The sequence below is a fragment of the Alligator sinensis genome, unplaced genomic scaffold (assembly GCF_000455745.1).
Source record: "Alligator sinensis unplaced genomic scaffold, ASM45574v1 scaffold388_2, whole genome shotgun sequence".
Classification (NCBI taxonomy): Eukaryota; Metazoa; Chordata; order Crocodylia; family Alligatoridae; genus Alligator; species Alligator sinensis.
Genome location: NW_005842102.1, coordinates 345,005 through 358,448, shown reverse-complemented (window position 1 = coordinate 358,448; position 13,444 = coordinate 345,005). Strand labels below are relative to the sequence as shown.

General features: G+C 44.8%; 1 protein-coding gene across 9 annotated transcripts in view; it reads right to left on the bottom strand.

Annotated features, from left to right (window-relative positions):
• The window catches only part of LOC102378218 (spectrin alpha chain, non-erythrocytic 1), an 84,586-nt gene extending 71,142 nt beyond the window's left edge, over positions 1-13,444 (bottom strand). For all 9 annotated transcript variants that reach the window (XR_003094242.1, XM_025204989.1, XM_025204993.1 and 6 more), the window contains exons 1-12: positions 13,301-13,444; positions 11,547-11,774; positions 10,034-10,159; positions 9,541-9,689; positions 8,243-8,303; positions 7,033-7,287; positions 5,432-5,660; positions 3,874-3,995; positions 2,739-2,808; positions 2,219-2,361; positions 1,318-1,508; positions 608-737 (exon numbers count right to left, since the gene is read on the bottom strand). Coding sequence is in view for 8 of the 9 variants with exons in the window: in XM_025204989.1 (XP_025060774.1) it covers positions 608-737; positions 1,318-1,508; positions 2,219-2,361; positions 2,739-2,808; positions 3,874-3,995; positions 5,432-5,660; positions 7,033-7,287; positions 8,243-8,303; positions 9,541-9,689; positions 10,034-10,159; positions 11,547-11,774; positions 13,301-13,396 (1,800 nt within the window). In the remaining variant the exon portion in view is untranslated. The remainder of the gene's footprint in view (positions 1-607; positions 738-1,317; positions 1,509-2,218; positions 2,362-2,738; positions 2,809-3,873; positions 3,996-5,431; positions 5,661-7,032; positions 7,288-8,242; positions 8,304-9,540; positions 9,690-10,033; positions 10,160-11,546; positions 11,775-13,300) is intronic.

Genomic DNA, 13,444 nt, shown 5'->3' with positions numbered 1-13,444 from the left:
ATTCCTGTACCAGTAAAGTGCTTGTAGCATAGACATGGTATACTTACTTTTAATAAATTCCTTTAAATATGTCCAGAAAAAATGTTAAAGGATAATTATCAGACACTTTTCATTGGTCAATTTTAAAAAGACTTAATATGACAGTATCCCTTTAAACATAGTTTGTCTTCATTCATAATGGGTGTCTATACACATGCTTCGGTGTCGAGGTGGGGGGCACTTTAATAAGAGTGGCTCTGAGAGTCACTCTAATTAAAGTGCCTGCAGTGTCATGTGTATTCAGTGTCCCATGCTTCAAAATGGCAGCAGGGGTGCTTTAACTAAAGCTCAATCAATGAGCTTTAGTTAAAGCACCCCTGCTGCCATTTTGAAATGCGGGGACATTGAATACGTGTGATGCGGAGGCTGCTGGAGTGCACTAATTATTGCAGCAGACTTGATTAATCAAGTCTACTCTGACGCATGCTAATTAGCACATGTGGAGCAGAGGTCTGTCGTGTATAGGTGCCCAACAACTGGATTAAAATATGTTTTAAAATCAAGTTTAGTTCACATTATTCCTGTCTAAAGAACCCAAGTGCTGCTTTTTAAAACCCTGCATACATACCCCCTGTTTGTTTCCATAAGGCCACCGGAGTTGAATAATAGCAGCATAAAGACGGATCATTCCAGACATCCGCTTAAGGAAATTATCTTGCTGTTCTACTTTAGAATCCGTAACTTGGTAACCAAGTGTCCTATGAATTAGAAAACAAAGTTAAGAATAAAGACAAATGATATGCCAGAATGGGCAAGAATTCTGGCAAAGGCTGCCTCTTCAGTAATGGGATAAAGAATCTAATGTCAAATTACAGACAGCATAGACATGGGACTTGATGGCCCAGGAGAACTTTTTCAGTCCTACGTTCCTATGACAAAGAGCAAAAAAAATCTCTAGACCCAAACCTCCATGCCCGTGTTACTAGCTTCATCCCAAGACAAATAACAGCAAGTTTTCAACATACAGTTTTCTCCATTTATGCTATTATGACTCTTTGCAATTCACCCAGTTTGGAAAGATCAGGAAGTTTTAGTTTTTGCTCTTGCTCAAAAGACTATGGCAATATTGTAGAAGAATATTTACATCCACTCTAAAAATAATTAGAGATTCCTTTTTTTTTTCAGTTAGATTAAGCTGGTACCACCTTCTATGATACAAAACCTCCTAGATTTGAGGGTTGTGTGTAAAAGTCCACCTGTTAGCTTCAGTTTCTCAGCCAATACCTGTTACCCCCCCTTGCAAAGCTCTGCTTAAGTCCTCTTAGATGGAGAAGTTACCGTTGATAATCTTCCATTGAAGTCCCCTCCTTGAATGCAGGGTAAAATGGCACAGAATAGGGACACTTTTTATGCAGGTGAGCTAAGATGAGGTCTCCCACCCTGGGGTGTATCTCCCAGATTCCTGAAGCTACCACAGCAATTGGGAAAGCTGCTTCATGGTGAGAAGCCACTTCTTCCTCTCCTTGTTTCTGTAAATATAAAAAGACATGCCACAGCCACTTCAAGTTAATTCTCAGAGATAAAACATTGTTATTGTTTTTTAACTGACCCCCTTCCTTTATTAAAAGCTTCTAATGCTTCCACGTGCTCCACAGATTAGGGAATGATGATAAAATCCATGCCCCATCACAAGAGAGGGATGCCAAATTAGAAAGTGAACCAACACAGTTCAGCCATCTGAAAATGAAGAGTAGAAAATACCTTCACTTTTAATAAATGCTGCAATGTCATATTAACAACTGCAGTATCTCAGTTGGAGGTGTTGGCAGCTTATTCTGGAGACTCTGCAGTTAGGCTCTTACTGACACGCTAAAAGGCATGTTTCAGTTTTGCCAAGTTACATGTTATTGAACACCAAATCAGAGTGCAGACGTGGGTTTGTGTTGTTCCATAAGTTAAATATCAATCAACATTTTATTGGCACTGTACATCGTTCCTACACACTTCTTGGGAGTCCTAAGGAGCTCCACAAACCAAAGCATGAAGGAGGAAGCAGGGCTCCTCTTTTCATAAGTTTAAAAAGCATATCCCCCACTCCCCCAATTTCCTGCCCACCAATCAGTGATAAGTTCCTATATGGTTAAGCTTTAAGTAGCCAAAGAAACAGGTCAGCTTACAAAAGAATCTCTTAACACACTAGCTGCCTTCAACACCTTAAATTAACAAAAAGTTGCCTCACCACAAATTTCTCTGCCAGTTTGTAATAAACAAAATCCAGGCCCTGTGGATGCTGAGTCACTGATACCATTCGCCCTCCAGATTGCACAGACTTCCCAGAGAGCAGGTTATTGATCTTGTCAAATATCTCTCTCAACTGAGAGCCTGTAAATACATCAATAATACACGAGGAAATGTTAGATTAGAAAGTGGCCAGCAAGCAAGACTTAAATCAAATGAGACCACATCAGCCACCACAAAGTTAGCACCATATTCTGAAGGGAAGTAGTAAGACCTCCAAACCCCAACCCTTGGAAGTGCTCTAAATCCAGTTAATAGGTGTGCTCAAGTCAGTTACTTGCCACAGAAATGGGGAACAGTCCATCCAAACTATGAATTCAGATGGCAAAGATCTGGACTCCATGCAGAGTAGTTCTCCAGCATGAGAGCAAAGCAGAGATACTATTCTACATAAGCTAACTGTCCTTCTTATATCTTTATAGGGTATCAGTATCTCTGTTGAGCCTCATCATTTTCCTTACCTGCTATGGTGGAAATTTGACTCACGGGGATAGTGGCTGCCTTCTGGAGATCCATCTTGATCTTCTTCACCTGTATTTGAAAAGCTGTCAAAACCATTTCAAATAAAACGCGTGATCAAAACCAAAGAGGTAGACCACAACAGAGGATACTACTCAAGGGACCCAATTCTGTAAGGAGGAACTTGTCACCAACTTCTATTGATTATAATAGGAGTTAAGAGCATTCAAATGCCAGAGGCATCCTGCTCCTTGAGGGACTTGGGCCAAAGCACTGAATAAAATCAACCCCAGAACCCCACAACAAGAGATCACCTGGATGTAGAAGAACATCCCCACAACGAGAGCAGAATTAATTCTGAGACAGCAATATGCCAGTCTCCTTCACATAAAACAGAAGCTTAACTGTCAAATGAAGCTTCCATGAAAGTGAAAGGAAAAGGCATTGATCACATCTTTCAGTCTGCAGTGGTCACCACTGTGCATCTGGAAAGTCTGAACATCTAGTGTCTGATTTCCCAAGATACATATATAATGTGTAGAGAGGACAGGATCAAGTCTACTGCATCTAAGAAGATTTGCTCTCCCACAGCCCTTTTTAATTAGAAGTCAGACATAGGTCAAGCCTTTATGCAGCTCAAGTCTTTGCTGCAGTATTTAAAAAAAATAGTTTTCTGAGAAGCTTTAGTAAAGAGTAAATTGCTATGAACACACAGTGGCCTCTGTTTTCATATTATGCTGTCTCAAGGGTTCAATCCTATTAAAACCTGAAGGCTTCACTGAACCAATAGGGTTTGTCCATGCTTTATATCAGTATTTTAAAAAATGCAGACATGAGGCAAATAGGCAGGGAGCAGAGAAAGAAAGAAAGATTTCCTAGCGCAGCAGTGGGCAATCTTTTCTGGCTGCAAGCCAAAACAACCCCCCAGATAAGAGGTGGGTGGGTAGGCAGATGCTAGGGGTTGCCCACAGCTACCACATTGCTGCAGCAGCATGGGGAAAGCACCTGCAGCTGAAGTCCCCTGCCACTGAAGCTCCATGCTCATGGACTGGATCCAATGCCTCTGCAGGCCAGATCCAGCCCACAAGCTAAGTTGCCAACCCCTGCCCTACCAATGTTAACAGTTACAACTCATACCTGATTGTCTTTGCAGTCTGCAATCCCACTGAAGGAAGAAACACACTGGTCAGCAGTGTCCTGAAGCTCCTGATACCACTGCATTGTGCTCTCCTCAGCTTTAGTTTGAAGTCCTAAGGAAGCTGTATGAAAATAAGACATTGTCTGAACTAAAGGAACCTCCCAAATCCTACATGACCCAGAAACTGTGCAGCTCTGTTCCTCTCCAGAATCCAATTAAGAAAGTTATGGTGATGCTTGACTAAAGACATTGCAAACTATAATAAATTCTTCCTTTTGCAGACTAGTACTCATCTCTGGAAACTGGACTTCAGTCCAAGCAGCATTTTTGTATGACTGTAAAAGCAGGACTGAAGAATTTTGGAGTGAAGAATTTTGGGCTACTTTCTTTAGCAATCTAGGCACATAATCAAGCATAGTCATTTTGTCCCACCACGCTGCATATTTGTCCAGGGTTGGCAACTTCTGCTTCACTTAACATAACAAGTTTATGCATCATCACTGTCACCAACAGGTAAGTGTGGGGTGGGGGATTGAGGCCCCCAGAGGGAGGGAGGGAGTTGGGTAGGACTGGGGTTTGGGCTGCTGCCCAGCCAGGTGGTGCATGGGGCCCAGGGCTCCAATGCTCGACTGCAGGGCCCTGGTGGGGAGTGGGACAGGACCACGGGCAGCTTGTCCAGGGGGTGGCTCTTCACTGCTGCGTGCACTCCCAGAGGGCAGGGGGAGACCCATGTCTCCCAGATCTGTATGTGGGGCAGGGGTGGGCTGCCCACTAAGGACTTGGGCTCCCGCTCACCTGCCCTCTCCTGGGGTCTCCGCAGCCTGGCAGGTGCGACCCAGCACTGCAGGGCCACACAGGAAAGCTGCTTGCCACTGTAAGCTCCGCACTGCTCTGGCGACGCATCTCCTGCCCGTGCAGCAGCAGTGAGGGTCACAACTCCGTGCTGCCACCCCCACTGCTGCTGTGCGTGCAGGGGACACCTCACCAGGGCAGTGTGGAACTCAGTGGCAAGCGGCTTTCCTGCGCAGCCTCACTCTGCCCTGCAGTACTGGGTTGCACCCACTGGGCTGCAGAGGTCCTGGGGGAGGGCAGAAGGGCAGGAGCCCAAGCCTGACAGGACATGGGTCCCCCCTGCACCCTGGGAGTGTGTGCATTGGTGGGGAACCAGCCCCTCCCCAGCCAAAGCCTGCAGCAAGCAGGCAGCAGGCAGGGAGCTGGGTTCTGGTCTGCTGCAGCAGCTGCCACCTCCTGATGGGGACACGGGGCTGTGGACCTGGGTCCCTGGCCCTGTAGCCTTGGCAGCTGGGAGCCCCCTCTAACAGGGGATGTGGGTAGGGGCAAGGGGCCTTTCATTTTAATCACAGATTGGGAGGCAGGTATCAGAGAATCTGCAATTTTTTTTTTAAATCAGAGAATCTGTTTTTTCAGGGAAAGCCAGGATCCCCATTGATGATGCTCCCTCAACCTACATGGTTCTGAATTAATTTTTAGCCTAGCAGTACAATGGATTGCACTGAAGTAGAGAAGGTTTTACAGGAGGGGTGGGAATGAACAAACCTTCTTTCTGCTGTTTCCCCCCCGGATGTTGAGCAGGGACTGGAGCCTGAGCCTTCAGCTGCTCTTTTTTCTGTAGCTCTTTCTGCCTCTCTCTCTCCTCTTCTTCATCCCTCCTCTTTTTCTCTTCCACTGCTGCAGCAATTTCCTGCTGCATGCTAGAAATTAACCCTCGCATTTCCTGCAGTACTCGCTCAGTGTTGACCACATCTACAGGAGAAGGGAATCCTCTCTACCAGGAAAGAACAAACAGGCAAGTTAAAGTCAGTGCTAATCCCCATATGCAAAAACCAGATGACAGGTAGCCCCCAGAACAACAGCACCCTGATACTTGAGGAAAAGCTGCCAACCCAATGCACACTGTAAAGTCTTAAGCACTGTGACTGCTGTTTTGTGTTCATATAGGGCCAAGCACAATGGGAGGTGGTCCATACTTAAGGTAATGCAAATATTAATAACAAATCACAATGTCCACTCTGCCCAAGGTGCAACATTCAGCACAATGCTGTGGAAAGCTCAGAATGCATCTTCCAGAACAAGCAATTGTCTGCCTCACTCAAGAGAAGCAAGTTTATGACCATTAGTCATTTTCTGCAACTGCACAACAGGCAAAGCAGAACGTCTGTCTCCTAGACTTGAAATGTACCAATAACTGCAGATTTTCACTTTCAAATCCATAGATTCATAGATGTAGGGTCGGAAGGGACCTTGTAGATCTTCTAGTCCGACCCCCTGCCCTGGGCAGAAGAGAAAACTGGGCTCAAATGACCTCAGCTAGGTAAACGTCACATTCTACATACAGGGAGGGGTTTACTGAAATATAAACCATTCAAGTGCCATAGGTTTAATACCAGCTTCTTTAGCACACTAAGAAAGAACCAGCCTTGTATACTTGCCATCAGCACAGGATCTAGTAACAGGACCAGGCAAAGCTCATTAGTAGGAATGGGAAATATCAAAGAAGACCACCACACTAGGATAGCAAGTCCACATTATGCAAAGATCCAGATTATTCTCACCCCACTGAACAGAGGCTAATTCAAATGCCAGATAAAGTCTGAATTACAAGAGTTTCTAGACCTACTGAAACAGAGAACTGGCAGGCCTAACATGTCCACAACAAATTCCAGATTGGAACCGGTCTTTTATATAAAAGCCAAGTTTTGTATATCAGTCTACATTTCACATGGAGAAAAGAAGCTTTTGTGGGAAAAAACCTAAAGGCTGTAGGAAAGCTTGCGAGTGCTGAACACTGCACATTATTTAGCTCATAATTCTTTAAGCACTCACTCCAACTCCAAAACTGTCTAAGGAAAGAGAGATATTGCATAAATATTTTATCGTATTTTTAGCAGCAAGTCTCCTTTCTCCATTAAAAGCTGCGTAAGTTTTTATAAGCCTTTTTCAAGGGAACATCTCAAGAGTAGCAGGAAAGGATTCTCTCTCTTTTGAGATTGATCACTGCGTATGACGTGCATCAATAAGCTTTCCTGTACCTACACAGCATCTCTGGACCTCATGATTAGCTGACCTACCAAATTTCTAAAGGTTTCCTTTAAAGTAACAGGAAGTCAAAGTTAAGAGGAAATCTAGAGCCCCATTACCTCACTGGTGGTGCGAATGAGCCCTGACACGAGCCCACAGATCTGGTTACCACGGTTACTGTATGCCGAGAAGTCTATCCTTGGCAAGTCTTTGTGCCTGTAATTGGGATCAATCTGCTGGTTAAGCTGGAGCACCTCTTCCTGGATGGAATAGAGGCGGCGCAACCTCTCCTGGCCTTCCTCCTTCCGAAGGCGCTCCATTTCCTCCTGATGTTGCCTCTGCTGTTCAGCCTCACACAGCTTCAGGTTTAAAATCTGGAGTGAGCAGGGAATGGCGATGAAAAGATAGACAAGGTCTAGAAATACAGTATTTCACAATTCTGTCTGCACAGTCCCTGCAGGCTCCATATAGAGGAAGGTTACTCAAGAAAAAAAATTCTTAAAATCATTTTCTAATAACCCCTCCTGGAGCCACCAGATTTGATTTATATCTCCACGGCAGAAATTCTGCAGAGCCTAGAAAAACAACTGACATTACAGTTTTCTAGTGCAATCAACATAAGATTCAGTACTTTTAGCAACATCAACAGTCTCAGTGGGAGTTTGAAGAGTTCTATCCAAATACTTGGAGAGAGATTTTAATGATGTGTAAAGGAAGGATAAATTCTTTCTATTCACAAATGTACAACATCTGACTGCTCAGAAGTTAAGCAGGTTGGGGCAAGATAAATCCGACTGGAATCTCTGACTGGCAACCAAACAGGCAGAAGGAAAATGAAAATAAAGACATTCCCCAATCCAAGCTTCAGGCAAAATTATCAAGATAAGTGGGATGACCAAGAAGCTCAGGCTACATTGAAATACAAGGTCTATTACTACAGAAGAGATTGAAGACTGGAAGAAAACAAAGAACTACACTAAAAAAGGGGAAGGCAAAATTAAATGTCTTTCAACCCCCAAATGCAACAATGATGGGCAAACAGGTGCTTTAGAAACATGTTTATTGTTTGCCTATAAGGACATTGCAGTAGTTTTGCTGGCCTACTCCTGCAAGGCAGTCATATGCCCTTTATGATAAACATTTAATGGGAATATCTCCATTGCCACAGGGGTTTAGCTGGTGAAAGGGGCAACATTAGAAAATGCATTTTCACTCCATCTACCCACTGTAAGAGGCATTACTGAAGCAGTTATTGTGTGAATTCCTAAATCTCAGTGAACAGGCCAACCATCTCCTCTCACAACAACAGCACCCTTCCCAGGCTCAAACCTTTGCTCTGTGTCGATGCTCCTCTTTCAACTTCTCCTGCTGTCCTTGAGCTTCCTTGGAGCTTAAATACAGGAGGGGTGAAGTGAGCAAGTATTCTGTTCTTTGAAACATCTCCTCCCAAGACATGATCAGGATGGAGTACAAACAGCATATGGACATGCTACTTTAATGGAGACTTCAGTCAGATGGACAGTCTCTTTTATCCCACCCACTCAAAGCTGGAAAAGCATGAGAATAACCCTAACAGGCAAGCAGCTGCAGAACAGCCAATGTCTTAAACAACAAAAGAACCCCAAAAACTCATGCGGCATTTTCTTCATGAGATGATCAGCCTGGGGTCCTTGCTCAAGTCCCAAGAGATACATACTTCAAAAAGGGAAAGTGCATATTCAGTACAACAGCATTTACTATCCACACTGCACTACTGCTGCACACTATAGGTGCTGCTTCACATGGTAAAAAATAGCTGTACAAGTTCTTATCTAGTCTGCAATCCATCTTAGTTTATTTTTGCCCAAAAGACCATTTTATACAAAATTTTAAATGCACAAAGTCCAGTATTCCAATCTTACTGTTCCACAGAACACCCTAGCTGCCCATTCTTATGTAGCTATTACATACAGTAATTCTCTTTTAACATATTTTAAAGTATCTGCAAAGTCAAGCACTCAAACGTTAAAAAGTGCTGGCATTCAGGTTGGCTGGGCAACATTATTTTGACATGCTGGACACAGTCTTTAAACAACATGATGACATTCTACTTTTGCCACAAAGACCCTGGTTATTCATATTGTACAGGATGGATTTTGCTTACTGAATGAACAGATACCCAATAATTTGTTTTTGTCCTTTTTACCTATTTATATTTTCACTACATTCTCTCATGCTTGTAGCTTCTCTCTTCCTTGTTTTCCTGATCTTCAGCTATTTTCTTTTTCACTAAACAGCCTCTTTTCTACCTTCTATCACCGTTATGTCTCCCTTTAGTCTTTTTCCCCCGCCTGCTCTTCCGTCTTTCTAATTTCTACCTATTTACATTCTCACTGACATCCCGCCACACTTTTAGCTTCTTTCATTTCTTGGAGTCTCAGAACAGCAGAGATTCCCTATGCCTGAAGAAGAGTGACTGCACCCAAAGGCTTGCTAAGAACTTTTTTCCAACTACTCAGTTGGTCTAATAAAAGATATCACATCTACTCAAAGAACCTTGCCTTTCTGCAGATCAGACACTTGATTTAGTCAGTCCCAACTTAGCTGCTGCCTTGCTAGGAGATCACATACTAAAAGGCCAACCTCACCTTTTCTCCATCACTTCCTGCAGGTCCTGGTATTCCTGATGCTGTTTTAACTCCTTCAGCTCATCAAAGCGCTTCAGCTGTTCATTTGCCATGTCAGAGACTGCCTTTGCCAACTGCTCTTGCTGCTCCTGCCGCTGTCTGAGACCCTCCTGCAGATTTCAAGGAGAGAGGACAAGCAAATCATGTATTGTACATTTTGAACAAAACTCTGCTGACTTCTCAAGCAAGGAAATCTCTGGGGAGTCAGAAGGGGGGAAATTCCACATAAAACAGCCATGTTAGAGCCTTTGACAGAGACAGCAGCTATGATACAGATAACTACTCTAATCCATGTACAAGGCAATGAAGGTGAAATAACATGAACAAGATCAAAAGTACTACAGTTATATTTTCAATTAGGATCATCCTAAATCCATAGAAAACTCTCTCAGTATTTTACTAGATCACCACACCTGGTAACATAGTACCTCAGTCCACCAAAATCATTTGTTACCTTTCCTTTTAATCTGTGAACCTCCTCATACATCCGTATGCAGCCTTCTATCTCTGTAACTTTAGATGGCAACACCACAGGACAGGCTTTGTAGCTAGTCTCCAGCAGATTAACATTCTCATCGGTCTATGTGAATGGTAGATGAACAAAATCAGTGACTGACAGAGAAGACAGTTATGCAGAAAATCAGGTAAATCAAGGACATTTCTCCAAACAACATAGCAAGCACTATAAAAGTCAAAAGGCATCAAGGCAGACCACAGTGTCTCTGTCTTGAGTACTTTAAACACTGAGAAACTATAGTTATGAAGACATAAAAGTATTTCTTTTCATAACACCTCTCTGAGATAAGAAACTGCAGTTATCTCCATTTTACAGATGAGGAACTGAAGTAAGTGATCTGGCCACAGTCACATAGAAAGACCCTGGCAAAGCATGAAATGTAACCAAAGTATGAAGCTGTAAGCCAGTATTTTAATGATACAGCATAGTCCAGTAGCTGTAAAATGCCAGCGCTCAGTTTTCCCTTGTTTTTGGACTTCAGCAGCTCCTCCCCCTCCTCCTCCTGTGCTGCTCCAGGCCGCAGGTAGTACAGGGAAGCGGTGGCGGCCATGGGTACATGTGCTGGGCACCACACACCTACCCAGGCTAGGGGGAACCTGCAGCCAGGCATCTCCTGCCCCAACACGCGAGGCTCCAACTTCAATGCCCACCCACTTTTCAGCCACTTGGCCACAGCAGGTGGCTGCTCATTGTGCATGCTAGCTGAGGCCAGGGCCACTGGCACGTGGGGCTCAGCCCCTGGATGGTGGGGGGCAGTTCACCCCTGCACCGCACCACCTGGGTGAGATCTCCCCTCTCCCGCCAGCTCCAGGGACCTAGCATGCAGATGACCCCCAACACAAGCACAACCTCTCCACATACCCACTCCTCCACGCCCACACACGTACAAGAGCAAGACTTTATTTAGAGTTATTTTGCGATCATCTCTACATATACTACTCAAAAACAAGTCAGGACAAAAATATGTTTGAAATAAAATTAAAGTGTGTTACAGTAAATGTTTGATTTTGAGTATGCAATTGTTTTTTGGGTTTTTGTAATCTATAATTTGTTAAAATCTCTTCCAAAAGATTTGTGTGCGAGCTTCTCAACAGCTCACCAGAACTCATTAAGTGGCTCTCCAGCCAAAATAACTGCCCACCCCTGCCCACAGCATCTGGTGCCATCCCAGGGTGTACTTCCAGCTCTGGTAGCATAGATGCTGAGGGAGGTCACACTGAGACACTAGATGCACTTATGCTCCAGTGACTTGGCAGTGGCAACTGCTATCAGACACCAGACCTTGTGATGATGGGGTAAGTATGGACAAGGCCCTGATCTCTAAGCATTCCCACAAACTAACAGAGTAGTGTTACAAGACCATCACCCCATCTTTGATAAGACACGCTAAGGCACAGGTTGCCATGCTCCTTTCATAAGCAGCTTACATACACAGGCTGTCTTTAACTACCTTTGTTTCACTCAGTGCCGGAGATGAAAGTGGAGAGGAGCCTAGCTGGCTGGCAGGAGAAGCAGTTTTTACAAGAGAGGACAGCTGGTCTTTCTGGGGAGTGGATTCATTAGGCGTAGAACTTCTGGAGACAGGAGTTTCCTGTATAGACTGGGCATTCACTCGAGCCAGAACCCAGCCAGAATAAGAAGACAGCTTCAGAGGGGGCTTGCATCCTTCCAAAATATCCTGGGGGAGAGAGAAAGAAAGAGTATTTTACATCCTAATGGAAGAATTTCTAAGTAACCTGCAAAACTCAACAGTTCAACACAAAAGGAGAACTACTCATGCAGGTCTCACTCATGATGTTTCTCTGTGCAAATACTGCTACCTTAGCTAATAAGCCAATTCCATGTTCCTTTTAACTAATTCTATAAATTTATCCATATTTTCTTCCTTGGTGCTATTCTTCATAGAACCACCTTCTAAGAAGGCCCACAAAGCCACTTATACTTCCAGTTATATCCCCAACCTGGGATCCACTTCTTCCATAACACCAACAAGCTAGCTGACTACATCATTTTGCTGTTTATTTCACTTATCCCAAGACTTACACGGTGATGTATACAGAGGCAAGTCTTGAATATTGTGGAAGATAGGCATAAAGTCAGCAGAACTGAATTCAAGTATTGTTATGACAGAATAGAAAAAGTAGTGAGTGGCAGAAATTAATGTAGCATAGTTCATTAGAATAAGGGCACCAGTTAACTAATAAACTAGATACCTATCACTACCCTGATTGCCTTGAGCATATGTCATACTCCTTTCCCCATCCTTCATCTTTGTCTTTTTGATCAGTGAAGTTTTTTTCAGAACAGAGACTAAAAATTTCCTCCATTTCAAAAACATTTGGTATATTTGGGGCATCCAAATCTAGTCCGAAACCAAAGAAATTTCAGAATGTTTATGGAAAGAGCCAGAAGAAAGCTGTTACGGAAACATCAGGCCTGTGGGGTAGGAGTTGTTCTTAGAGCCAAACTGGACATGACGCAGGCAGACACAAAATCATCCCAAGCATCCCAAACGAGGGACTGACAGTAGGTTTTGGCTCATGTTGACAGAGGATTTACCGAGCACCTAGCCGTGGGGAACCAGATGCGCAGTAACAATGTTTTGGAAAGATCACCGCTCCCCCCATCCAAGTCTGAGGGGGTTTCTCTTTTTGACCCCGGTAATCTTCCTCTCATCCAACACCCACCAACGAAAACAAGCCTCCCACAACCAGATACGAAGCCCCACAACCAGTCTCATTTGGCGGTTAAAAACAAAAAAAAGTGGCTCGCATCCTTAACCGCTTTCAAGTGAAGCCAGGTGCAAAGCCTTGACATTTTATGCAGGTTTTCGGCAACACCAAGATTGGAGAGACAGCCGGGAGCAACAGAAGCTCTGCTCGGTGAGGGGATCTTCACGTGAAACCCGGGGGGCTTTCAGAGAGCAGAGCCGAGAGGGGCTGCGCACTGATAACGCTGATGTGGCCTTCGCCCGCAAGCTACCAACTACTTTGCTGAGTGAGGAAGGGGAGAGAGGGAGTCAGAGGTGATGAACACGGAGGCCGGCGGTAGCACCAGGGCGCTCGCCTCTGCCAGGAGCCCCCGAGCCAGGCGGGGAGTGCAGGCTATGCCTCGGGAGGGCGACCCTCCCCCAGCCCGGCCCCGGGCGGGTCGCAGCCACAGACCCGGCTCGTCCCTACCCCGACCCGGGCGCCCCGCGCTCACCTCGCCCCGCGGCCAGTCAGGGCAGTAGCTCAGCTGCCCTTTGCTGGAGCACTTCAGCGCCTCCAGGGTCTCCCAGCGCTGCCGCTCCGCCGGCATCTTAGCTCCCCCGGACCCGCTCCCACCTTCGGCACCCAGCAAATAGAG